Raw genomic sequence first — 13,445 nt, 5'->3', positions numbered from 1 at the left:
ATGTATTGATCAAGCAATCCATGCCATTGGTCAATGAATATTAGTTTGAAGCTTCTACATCCTGCAACGTGTGCCCGTTCGTTATCGTCTGATCCATTTTATAAGCATTTACATTTCAAACCCTCACTAGAGGAGACAATGAGACCATTAAAATGTCACAAATTGCCCCGGGATTAAAACTTTCTTTGCTTGATTAATGGGCCTTCAAATTAGTGCTTTGTTTTGTATTGTTACCATCATTTGAATCAAATTATTAAAACAATAAAATCATTTTTACTGTGACACCAATTGAAAAGTAGGATTGAGTTTTTAATCTTACCAGTTTAGCACTAGATTACCAGTACCTACATCAGAATATTCAGCATCACGACAAATTGTCTCTTTAGTTTTGCATGAGACGCTGAAATCAGTAATGAAATGGAGAGTTGGAGGGTGAAACCATTCGGAGGCATCCAGCAGCAGGGCGGTTTTTGCATTTCCTCTGCGAATGTGAGCGATGACTCTTCACGCCACAGACGCCGCCGACTCGGCCCTGCTGACAGCGTGTGAACCAGCAGGCTGCATTTCTCCTCTCTGGGTTCAGGTTCACCACAGACACCAGTTCTCAGTGTGTTTATTTACTTCCCAGGCAACAGTGATGTTGGGACGGTGTATCCTACACATACATGTCCAGATCTATATGCTAAGGAACAACAAACAATACATCACATGCACCCCGTAGTTTTTACTTTTGTCTTTTCGACTTCAGCCAAATCAAGGGACCATATAATAGTGCACTGGCACGGTTCAGTCATTTCCTGAAACAATATTCATCTGTAAATATATTTTCCTCAGAGAAACCTTACGTAATAAATCTTCTGTATTAAAGTGATTTCCCGATCCAAAAGCAGAGTTTACAGGAAGCATTACAAAAAAAACGGGGGCTGAAATATCTTCGATGATCTCGCGTATGCCGAATGAGTTGGCTCACTTACAGCTTCTTAAGAGTCGCTATGATCAGAGTCTAACGGGAGGCAACATGGATGTCCACTGTTCTACGTAGGCCAAAGATATAAGGCAAATAGCAGCAACTGGAGTCTGGATCTGCTCCATCGTCTCATGTGTGGTGAGTAGAAATATATTGCACTTTGAGGACGAACTGAAAAAATAATCTCACGGACAACGAGACACGAGTACCACCGACAAGACTCATGCAAGTGGTGATGGGCTCCTCAGACGCCTCTTTAGAGGTGAAGTCCAACGCGGCGAAGCTGAATGTCTGTAGCACGTCTCTGTGTGGCGAACCGTCTTCATATAGATTCACATGGGTTCTTTTTCTTTTTTCTTTTAAGAGTACCTCTTTGCATACTGGCGAACAATTATCTCCCTTTGTGGCTCTGTCTCAGTGGAGCTTTAGCAAAGTCTTAGCTGCCTGTCCAGCCGCCTGATTCTCCCGCTGCGGTTCTCGTCGAAAGCGTCACTTTTCCCGGAGCACGCAGACGCCGGCGTCGCACCGCTGGGTCGCCATGGAGGTGACGACCTCCCAGGAGTCGATGACCGGGTCGTAACATTCGATACTGCTGAGGAGAGAGTTCCCGTCGTATCTAAAGAGACGGACAGGAAGAAAAGTTTGACGCTCAGAAGGAAATAACGCGGCTCCACACAGCTACACATTTCATACGAGACTCGGAGGGGAGTGACGACTGCTCCGCCACCGTGCAGCCCGTCAGGCTGCTCAACACAAGATAACTTCACAGTGGAAGAAATGCTATGCTGGAACTAGTTGCGTCTCGCACTCCAGCTGAATCTCTGTATTTATACACGGAGGCATAAGGCTCTTTTTAACAAGCGGCGTGTGAGAAGAAACACCAGTGACTCCTGTTCGCCTGCCAGTGACGCACCACAATAACTTGTCTGGCAACGAGACGAAAACAAATAAGTTCCTACTTATTTAACGTCACAGTGGGTCGACTGTTATCTTCATGTCGTGCTTTATTTATTACTTGTAAGAACACACACCCACAATACATCCTCCTCTAAGTGTGAATGTCTTATTTCAGAGAAGTTCCATCGTCAGCACAGAGACTTTTCTCCTCCAAGACAAACCGTCATCTGGAGAGGGACGGACTTGTGATCCTGGTGAACCAGAGAATCCACAAGAAGCGTGTCCTCCTGGTGTTTATCCACCTGGATTCTTACAATATACCCTGAAATCATTCTGACAGGAGAGAAGAGCTTGTTTTGGGGAGATCAGCTGAACACAGCAGCTTCTTTGGTCTGTTTTCCTTCATTTACCACGTTGCTGGATTTTTAGTTCTTTAAAAAAAAATCTGGACTGCATGTGGGTCACTAAGAGTCGACTTTATTTTCAGAGATAAGAAGAAAGTAAATGATAACTCCAGAGATCACAGGATGGCACAAACCTTGGTTTGCTCCGAGGTTCTCAAAATGAGTTTCAAGTTGCATAAATCAAGAGACTTTATATTTATAATGACATGACAGCTGGTGTGACTCAGTTTGTCTGCACTGCAGATTTTTTTTTAAGAGGCCGTGACCAGGGGGGCAACAAGGTAAAGCAAAGTTGAGAAGCAGGGCTTGAAATCTTGATTTAAGACGGACGATGTGATTACACCGAGTTAATGTAAGAAATCCAACCCTGACAGAGCCCACGTAAATCTGTGGAGACGTGTTGCTTCACAAAGTGGTGAGAAATACAATCTAAGAGGTCTCCCAGTTACACACGTGTGAGTTTGAAGGCTTATCGGATGACAAAGTAACGCACATCAGTTTATGACGTTGTGAAACATGACTCGGCATTGTAGTCCAGCGACAGCTGAACACACGCTGGACTGAGCCGCGGTTTGGTCTTGAGCCTTATGTGACAGCCATTAATGAATGAGCTTGTTTTTCAATGCGGGGAAAAGGTCGGTTAAAAGTTATCGTGGCCGGCGTTGCACCGTAACTTACATGCTGGACGTGTGTCACGATGTGATCACTAACATTCCCTTGCTTGTGTAGCAGTTAAATTAAAAATCCATATTAACTTCATCTAAAATACATAAAGTTTGTTAAAAGACTATATTCAAACTCAGCGTTCTGCTTCGGTGGGTTTTTTTCTCTCCTTCTATAGCAGCTGTGAAGAGAACAGCAACTAAAACGAGTGCGATCAGGAGCAAGTTCCAGTCTGTGCAAAACATTTGTTGGAAAGTTTGCAAAAAGCTTCAGACTCCCGACACTGACGAATCAAATGATTCTCTTCAAAGCTGCAGTTGTCTATTGAGCGCTAAATGTGTTCTTTGTGTTTCTCCAGACAGCATGGAGGGATAAACCCTGGAACTGCTGAGACAAAACACAAGCAGGAATGTTACACAAGGCCCGGTAATCTCAGACTTTCAGTGGATTTTACAAAGAATATGATGTATTTACGCTCACAGCTTCTTGGAGGGTGAGGTTTATATGTAAGCATCAATTCACAGCTGCAGTGAGATTCCAGATCGTGGTCCTGTCCCTCTAAAGTTTGGATAGGGTTTTCTGTGTTTCCAGGTTCTTCAGTTTCCTTTCATGTTCATTTGGGACTGAATATACATTTCTTTCTTCTTACCCGGCGATGGCGTAGAGTCTTCCTCGGAGAACGGTCGCCCCGACGTAACATCGAGGGGTGGTCATACTGGCCACAGTGGTCCAATAGTCTGTTCGGATGTTGTAGACCTCGACAGAGTCCAGGTGTGAGACGCCATCAAAACCTCCCACCACATAAATGTGGTCATTTAGTAAAGCCACGCCGGCGCCTGGAAGCAGAACGAAATCGTCAGACGGACACTCGCCTCACGTTTGACTCCCGCCGATCCTGTTGTGCTACCGACCAGATCGCTTGGTGGCCATGGGCGTGACGCTGGTCCAGTGGCCTGTGTGTGGGTCATAACGCTCCACTGAATTCAGGATATTTAGTCCGTCGTATCCACCTGAGAAAGGATTTTAGAATGCTTAGAGGCACTGCTTTTCAGGTATTCTGTTGGTCCATTTTAATCTCGAAGCAGTTTTTGCGGTCAATGTGTATAAATTCATGACGACTGAAGAGGAGTTCAAAATGACCGACTGTGGAGTGACTCATCGGTCAGGCAGCGAGCCGCTGCCTGACCGATCTTCAGAGCCTGAAGATCTGAAACACGGCAACTGTCAGCCAGTGCTTCAGAGAGCCTGACGAGACAGTGTGATGAAGTGAGGTGAATAAATGATTGGACTGCCATTGGACAGGATAGTTTTTTATATTTCACTTAAAGATTCTTGTGTACGGAATCATATTCGGGTCAGAGAGTAGTAAGAGAGTCAGGGGTTGACGGTCTTGCTGAAGGCTGCAGGAACCCGCTGGCAGTGGGATTTCAACCAGAGAACTTCTACTTACAAGCTTTCTGCCATAATGACATAGTCATAAACATTAATAGATCATTTTGAACCAAAGTTCAACAAGATTAGCTGATTTCTCTCCTCTAATGATGCAGTTTGTTGCGATGTTTCATGTGTGTGATAGAGAAGTGATTTTCTAAGCAATTTTAAGCAAACCCTTTGGAAATGTGAGACAGTACATTGCCGTGCTTCTGATAATACATTCAAATAATGTTAGTGGAACACTTTGCTTTGCAAACAATCAGACAACAAAAAATTGTAAATGCAAATATTTAAATAATAAAATAACTGAAATGATCTAACAAAACACCAAAAGACTGATATGCAAGTATGACTTCCTTTTTACCTAAACAGTATATCAGACCACTGGCCACCACCAGGCCAGCTCCTTCTCGCGCTGTCTGCATATCTCCCAGCATGCTCCACTGGTCGATGTTTGGATCGTATCGCTCCATGCTGGTGTGACGCCGGCTGCCATCGAAGCCCCCGGCCACATAGATCATGTCTGTTCAGAGATGAAAACACCGCGACGGTTACTGACCCCTTTGCTGTGAGAACAGAGGAAACCAGGGAGCGAAGAAAGATTGGTGAAGTTGGAACTCCGTCACCTCCGAGTGTCGTTGCTCCTGCGAGGCCACGGCGTACATTCATGGTGGCGACGGTGTACCAAACTCCATCTTCATCCGCTGTGTAGTCGAGACATTCAACAGAGCTGAGCCTCGACCGCCCGTCGTAACCTCCGATCACATAAACTCGATCGTGGAGCGAGACCGTGGCCACGTAGCGTCTTTTCCTTGCAATATTCTGATGAAGACACGTGTGTTAGTGTTTCAGTCAAACCTGAGAAAATCCAAACCTCTTTTTAAAGACTTTGCTCACAGGTAAGAAGCTCCATTCTTGAGTTTTGGGATCGTATTTCTCGACGATGTCTATGGGCGACTGCTGGCTTCCAAACCCACCAATAACTAGCAGGACTTCTTTGGCACCTGGCCAGGAAATCAGGAGATTACAAACCAGCTGAAAACGACACATGCACTCAGCTAAACCGGGGCTGAAAACTGGCTCTGTACCTAATCTGGCTTGTGTGCGTGGGCCCTGCATCTCACTCCTCAGCTCCGGTCTCAAGTGGAATTTCTTGGCTTCGTCAACGAGGTCTCGGCATGGCAGGCTGCACCGAATGAGAGGCTGGAACGCGTAAAGACCGGCTTGATTACAACGCAATCAACATAACAACAAGCAATCCTAGCAGCACGGAGTGCGATTCGACAACGGGATGAGCTGGCTCACCTCTGCATCGATGACGTCGGTGATGTAGCGGGGGGTCAGGAGCGGCATTCGCACAAACTCCAGCATGTCGGGCAGGTAGGGCTCGCGCTCCTTTCGATTGTGTTTGACCCAGTTCAACACGGCTTCAAAAACCGGCTCCTCTGAGTCCACCTGAAAACAGACGGCATGCAGAGCGAGAGAATTCACAGCTCCGACAATAAATCAAAGCTTTCACTCAACAATCTTCTGATAGATAGCATCTTGTTAAACAAGAATAAAAATTATGTGGCTTTGACATTTTTGTATGTGGGGGAGAGGAGGAGGACTTTTCACTTCACAGACACTTGCCCTCCACAAGCATCAGGAAATGATCTCATTTTAACAACGTGGACCAAAAAAACCCAAAAAACTAACGAAACGGCCCCACAAGAAATGCTGTGTTGACGTAGCTTAAATGTAGTTATACCGTCTCTGTTTGAAGCTACAATAACCAGCCAGTCATTTGCAGCCATGAAACCATTATCAGTCAGTGATTAAATGTACAAGTTGCAGGATATATAAAAAAAAAAATCTTATAAAGCTGACTTTATTATTGTCTCCCATAAAAAAAGCTTGATATTTCATTGCGATTTAAAAAAAAAAATTGAACAGAAAACTTAAAATCTCACACTGAACTAATCAAGACAAGGTGTGAGATCCTAGAGAGACTAACTAAAGAAAATACAGACTATGTGGATCTCAAAATCAATATTTGGATACCATAATAAAGATTGGATATTTCTGTCTCGCCCTACAAAAAAGGCGACAACTCGTCTAGAAATCATTAAATTGTAATAAATTCAGTTAATTGTATCGATTTTCCTGAAAAAAAAGAGCAGCATATCTCTAGAAAAAAGACAAATTACAGGGATGACATGTGGAGATAGTCAGTCCTCCTCACAGCATGGTCTAACACACGAAACCAAAAACGTCTCCAGTATATAAAAAAAAAAAAGTTCAAAACTAAACATACAGGGATGTTTGTAAGAAGAAGCCCTTCATCTTACTCGGTACTCTGGATGCAGCTCTCAGTTTGAAAAAGGTTGATGACCCCCTGGATTAAACCGTTTTACTTCAGAGCAGTTAAACCATCCAACTGTGTGGCCTCCACAGTCAGCGGCCAGCGTTTTATACCCACAGTTCACAAGGTCAACTGCCTTCTGTCATACTTTACTTTAATTAAAGAAAACCTCCAAGTGAACTCAAGTCAAGAGAATCAACCTTTACTTCATTCTCGGTGAAATGTCGGTTATTGGAAGTGGCATTTCTCAGGAGGGATAATGGGCTTGATTATAGTTTAACTTCTACCATTATTGTTTGGACTATAATTTCACCTTTCACTGTAAATGTAAACACACAAAGTGCAAACGTGAAACTGAGCATTAGTAAATCAGCCATATAAGTTCACACTCTGGGATCACAAAGAAAATGGATCGAGGAGGAATATACGGTACCCTGAATGTGACTCAAGTTTGTTGAAGATTTCTTTTTTAAAAACCATTATAAAAAATGACAAGAGGTGAAAACTGAGAAAGGAACAAACTGAAATAGGCTTTCCTTTCCTCCTTCCTTCCTTGTGGGGCTGATCCGAGGAGACTCTGTGGTGAACTCCGGGGCTCGACTGACTGAGACACTTTCCCTTTTTCAGTCAGGTCTTTGCAAGATTTTATCAAACTATTTAAGACAAAACCTTTTGTAAGCACTGTGCTTTCAATGTAAATCAATCTAATTCCTGCAGGTATTTTCATGAACGACATTTTGTCAAGTAAAGCTTTTCAAAGTGCTTTAAAATAATTCATCCACCATCAGTGCCTTCTTTTAAATCATCTAGATAAGACTCACTGAATGCCATGTCGCCTGTTTACTGTCCTTTCATCATTTTTAACAGGTAATTTATCTTTAATAACTGCATTTCCAATGTTTTATTTTACTTATTGCTTTCATGCAGAATGTGAAACAGGATGTTAGGAAGTGATTTCATTCTGTAAATATCAAAGAAGAAAATCGGTTGTATGAAACTGCAAATATAGACTCTGCTAACATGTTACTAATTCAATTCAATTCAATTTTATTTGTAAAGCGCTAAATCACATCAACAAACATCTCAAAGCGCTCTTACAATGATAGCGGACAACAGAACCAAACTAACACTAATGTGACCCATACAACTCAGCAGCACTTAGATATAACAGCATACACAATCTTATGCTTCTGCAACATCCTCAAATAAAAAACTGGAACCCATTGGAGAATTGTTTGTTTTGTTTTTCCTCTTACCTGGATTTCATCACATTTTATAAGCTTTTCCACTTCTGTCTGGCTCAGCAGCATAAACTCTTCATGCTGAACAACCTCGGAGAAATGCTTCTGGGAGAAGAGCTCAGCGGCCTGCATCAAGTCCAGGCAGTTGTGAGTTTCTGCGAAGTCTCGAATGCCCAGACAGTTGGAGGGATCGAGCTGACTCTCCAGAAAATCGCAACACGCTCTTTTCACTCCTGAGAAAGACAAATAGAGATGCCAGACAGAGATGAACTCAAAAACTGATGAACAGGACATGAACATCAATATTTCGGTCCTAATCTGGGGATGCAGGAGTTACCGTACTTTAAATCTGATTATTATTCAAGTAGAGTTTAAAGTGGATTAAACATAATCTATCTTGTTACACAATGGATCAAAATGTTATGGGTGCGAAGTACATATATGCGAATATACTCTAAAAAAAATTATAAAATTAAGTGATTCAGCCAGTTTTCCATTAATTATTGATTGAACTTTCTATACGTTCAATAACTTTCTTATATCTACATATTTGCTTGATAAATTTGTTTCTAAGTACAAGACGAGGTCACTCTATTCTGCATGTAGATATACGATTACAAGGTTATTTAGCATAATACATATGGGTGAATATGATTAACAATGTAAAACACTTTGGGGACTGCTCAAGTGGTGGAAAAGCTATATATAATTGAAGTCTATTTACCATTTCATACAGCATGTGAGTGTACATAAAAGATACCACAATACTATTCTTCTTTTGGAGACGTTTTTCTTATTAATGTTTATACAATATGGTTGGATATTTAGACATATACACATTTAACAATCACAATACAGTTGCAGATGGAAAAAGCGATAAAAAAAGAGATTCTGATTGAAACACTGCATTCAACTGTCACAACTACACAATGAAATAGTGCACAAGTAAATGAAAACTGTTGTGTGGCATAAAAAAAAGGATTTTTCAACACCTCTCTGGCTTTTCTTTGCTTTCAATAGACATTCAAGAGCTGTGAACTCCCTGTGAATACACTCACAACAACACGAGCCTGCATCAGCACACACCTTTCAAGCGGAGGCCCAGCCGGCGCCTCTGAACGCACCTTTGAGCTGCAGCAAGCAGGCTGCAGGGAGCAACTCCTGCACGTTCTCCACTGTGACCAGAACCGTCTCTGTGTACACGAAGTCCAACAAGATCTCCATGGTCGATGCATTGAGCCCCTGAATGTCCACAAACGATTTCCCCTTTTCTGCAAGCTGCGGAGCAACAACCACAGAAACATGATTATACAAAGATTACATGTTATATCCCGTAGTCTGATCAAATGGAAATATCTAGAATTCGGTATTCCTCTTTCTTGTTACCTCACTGGTGAACATGGCACAGAAGTAGTCGCTGCAAGCAGCCAACACGATCCGGTGAGCAGGAAAATCTGTGTTCTCTACCCTCAGAGTGATGTCGCAGAGCGTGTTGCTCTTGCGAAGCGAGTTCATGGCGTTAAGGATGGACTTGGCGTGGGAATTAGTCATGATGTCCTTAGGAGCCATGACGCCTTGAGAGTCCGTTAAGGACCTCAAACTACTGAGGGAATCTGAAAACAACAGACGGGCTCTTCTTAGGAGGAGAAAAACATGGGAAAAAGGCTTTTGAGAATGTACAACATAAGGTCTGAAACTGATTAGTCACTGGGCAGAAAACGACTTGGCAACTATTTAGATGCTGGTCGTGTTAAAGCAAACGTCTCTCATCACAAATAAGATTGTGATATAAATGTAATTTGTTGTCCCTGGAGGATGTGGTCACATAAATATAAACTGTGGAATTGGGATATGGACAGATTATTAAACAAGAATCCTAAGATTTCAGGGTTCCCCTCGTCTTATTAAAGAAATAGTAAATGTATCCCAAAATTAAACAAAAAAGTCAGAATCCCAAAACAGAAAATAACCAGAAAAATTTTACATATTAAAGCTAAAACACAAAGAATCAAAAATTACTGTGAACTGGAATAGAATGAAGCATGAGCCATGCAGGTGGCTGCAACATAAAACTGACAGAATAATATCGAAGAACAAAAAAAGCACAGATGCAAAACATCAGCAAAAAGGAAAACACAAAACATACATAAGACCGTGATTCCTCTTATCTGTTTTCTTTTTATTATTGTTAGGACTTCCGATTACAGTAGGAAAACAGGAGAAATGCTCAATCACTGTTGCTCAACACAACTCACAGTTGTAACATGTAGATTTTATATTTTGTCACTGTAGATTAAAAAAAAAAAAGTTGGACCATTTATGTGTGGTGTTATACTTTAGCCAAACTTCTGATCGTCTGCAGCTGTGTTTTGTTTTCTCTTAAAAAACCTGTCTTTTTTTTTGTTCAACAACTTTTTTGCAAAGTGTCAGCACAGCAGTTTTCATCAAGAACTGAAATATACTGAATCTTCGGGTGATTAGGTATTTTTACTGGCATTTTTTACAGAAGAAGTGCAAAAAAGCTGACACTTGATATAAACTACCTTTAATAAAAACAAACCTCCCAATTGGAATATTGTTCTGAGGTTGTCTTTAATTTCCACCACCAAGTTGAGCACTTCCTGCTTGTAAATTCAACTAGAAGCTGCAACTATCATGTTAAACATAGATCGACTGTCAAGCTCTTTAGCAGTTAAAGTCCAATATCCGCATTATTATGATTTTACTGTAAGCCAAAAGGAAAGAGTTATTTCAGATAATTTCTTAATTTTACATATTTGCTGAAGATATTGATGGGAGAAGATGGGAGCAGTGAACAGGATTTGATAGATGGAGAAATAAATGGAAAAGATTTGTCAGCAGATATGATATTTGTGACCACAGTCCGATATCTCCACTGGGTAATGTTTTACAGTAATCTAAGGTCAATATAAATGTATTTGAGGACAGTGAACATGACTGTTGCACTAAAGCAATCAAGGATCATCAAAGTTTTTGTTTTTTGCACACAAGTGATATGTCTTGAAAAAAAAAAAAAGAAGAAGACTTTTCTGTTAAAAGTGGGTATTATTTTTGCACTGTGATACAACTTACCATTGAACGATCTGAACACTTTTTCCACCACTGGGAGGCAATAACTATAGCTACACATTAGCTAGCGGCAGCCAGCGACAGCTGACGGCTAAAAACGCCAACGCCACAGAACAACTAGGAAAACACGGCCACACAAAGTGAGCTGGCGGCCGCGGGGAGACAAGACATGAAGCGACACACACACAACAACTTGCCAAGAAGGGACATAATAATAATACCTGTCGCCGCCGTTATGCCGACTCAACGCGTCTAGCTAAGTTGCGCCGCTAGCTAACGTCAGTAGCAGCAAAGTCCCTTGTCCCAGCTCGCGCTGTCAGTCACGCTGTCTGAGGAAAAACACCCGCAACTACCGCGAATCCATGACGACCTGAGCCCGGCCACACTGAGCGACGCCTCCGTGAGCACTGAAACGTCTGGACAGTCAAAACGGCGTCATATTGTCTCTCGACGCGGGCTGTTTTTTTTTTTTTTTTTTTCTTTTTTCACCCCCTTCATGCGGCTACAACACAGCGTTGCCTGAACTGCAGCAGGTCACAGCGGCAGCGACTCCACATAGTCAACGTAAACACACCGTTGCGTGTAAGTGCGTGCGCGCTCCCCGAGCGAGCCGCCGGCGTTACGTAGGGTTCGGTCTGCCCGCCGAGAAGTGCATGCATCCGGCGGGGGCGCGTATGAATAAAGCGGACGTTTAAGATTACCGCAATTCTTTTTAAACTATTGACCATGTAAAGTATTGTTGAGCAATGTTGTATAATTGTTGTAGGAAAATATGATGAATGTACTTATTGAGTCAGCTTGTGCTTTATTTTAGATTTTGAAGTCAATATTTTATACTTGTTTTTAACTGCATTCTAAACATGTGTTAGGTGTTTTAAAAGTCGCTGTTAAGTAAAATGTATTATTATTATTATTATTATTATTATTAGTCATAATAGTAATAGTAATATTATTATTATTATCATTATTATTATGAGTGGATTTGAAACAATGAGCTGATGGCCATATACTTTGGTCTGAACTATTCACTATAAAACAATGAATGGATCTGGCTATCCTGCAATCCTAAATCATAGAATGGATGGAGTTAGGAAGGGTTAGTACAGTAGTAGCCTTCAGTGTTAATGTCAATCTGGTCACTAACCTGCCTGTTTTCTTGTCCCTTGGGATTAATAAAGTATCTATCTATCTATCTATCTATCTATCTATCTATCTATCTATCTATCTATCTATCTATCTATCTATCTATCTATCTATCTATCTATCTATCTATCTATCTATCTATCTATCTATCTATCTATCTATCTATCTATCTATCTATCCATCTATCTATTGTCGTGGTCTTTGTTGTAGAAAGTAGTCCTGGGCCAGATGCGTAGACAAAGACCGTACGAACATTTACTCTACTTGTTGTAGCTATCCTGGTACTCAGTTATTCCAATGGTGCAAAAAAAGACTGAGAGAGTGGAGCTGGATGCAAAAAACAGAGTTTTATTTCCAAAACCCGGTGCACCGATTAGATCCCAGCGGACATGACGAACAGACACGATTGCTAGGTCCGATCGGAAAACACACTGAGTCGTTCAGACTCCCTCCTTATATGCAGTGACTAAGGTCCACCTTCCCGCATAAGGTGCGACCCCTTTTTTTGCTCGTCAAATCATCGTTTGAGTAAATATGATCATGTCATTTTTTTTTAGACCCTACTAGTGCCTTCGTTTCTAGGCAACGAAGGTAGCATCTCCTTTTGGATCTTGGGTGATTTATGTGAGGCCTCTTAGGGCTTGAAGCTATTGGCATCATCCCTTTTTTTTTTGGTCTTGGGTGATTTATGTGAGGCCTCTTAGAGCGTGAAGCTATTGGCATCATCCTTTTTCTTTTTTTTTGGTCTTGTGTGATTTTGTCTGCCTCTGCAGTGACTGCTTTACAATAGGGAAGTTTCATTAGCTTTCATCAGAAATGACTAGGACTCAGGGATTATTTCTTGTTATTGCTGAATCAGTAAGTCTTCCAACAAATCTTCAATTTCCTTCCCCAATAACAGCAACAGTTTATTTTACTGTGTACTACGAATAACAAAGTAACTTTAACCCTAATTATGTAAACCCAATAAGATATTTACTGTCAGAATGAAACCTACAACTAATTGATGTTAATCATGACACCAGGTTAAATAATTTTGATAAGCCTTGTGAAGAATCCAGAAATATTCTACCATGGTTTTAAAATATTTCCATTAGATTTCCAATAAATTTGTTTATATTCCAGCCTAATGTTAGTTTATACATTTAAATCGCAAACAACAGGTCTGTGTTTGAAGCTGGAGCAGTGCGCGCTCCTGGGAAACATTTTTCGTCAAAACACGTGGAGCGTGGACGCGCTGGGGCACCAAGATGCCTTCCGCG

At 41.5% G+C, this 13,445-nt stretch overlaps 1 protein-coding gene across 3 annotated transcripts; it reads right to left on the bottom strand.

Moving 5' to 3' along the window:
* Positions 1 to 290: 290 nt before the first annotated feature.
* Positions 291 to 11,636, bottom strand: klhl12 (kelch-like family member 12; the record flags this gene model as incomplete). Of its 3 annotated transcripts, XM_080469831.1 has the most annotated exons (13): positions 581 to 1,583; positions 3,581 to 3,767; positions 3,843 to 3,941; positions 4,730 to 4,888; positions 4,992 to 5,187; positions 5,263 to 5,369; positions 5,454 to 5,568; positions 5,671 to 5,820; positions 7,966 to 8,183; positions 9,075 to 9,228; positions 9,337 to 9,563; positions 11,044 to 11,157; positions 11,262 to 11,618. In XM_080469831.1, 12 exons carry the CDS (start codon positions 11,099 to 11,101, stop codon positions 1,457 to 1,459), a joined length of 1,797 nt encoding a protein of 598 aa, XP_080325957.1. In that variant the 3' UTR covers positions 581 to 1,456. The 3 variants fall into 3 exon arrangements, with proteins under 3 accessions (XP_080325956.1, XP_080325957.1, XP_080325955.1); XM_080469830.1 differs by lacking the exon at positions 11,044 to 11,157 and having other exon boundaries at positions 291 to 1,583; positions 11,262 to 11,636; XM_080469829.1 differs by lacking the exon at positions 11,262 to 11,618 and having other exon boundaries at positions 5,263 to 5,568; positions 11,044 to 11,101.
* Between the last annotated feature and the right edge of the window lie 1,809 nt (positions 11,637 to 13,445).

This window comes from Lipophrys pholis (assembly GCF_963383615.2).
Source record: "Lipophrys pholis genome assembly, chromosome: 8".
Taxonomy (NCBI): domain Eukaryota; kingdom Metazoa; phylum Chordata; class Actinopteri; order Blenniiformes; family Blenniidae; genus Lipophrys; species Lipophrys pholis.
This window is presented reverse-complemented; position numbering and strand designations above follow the sequence as displayed.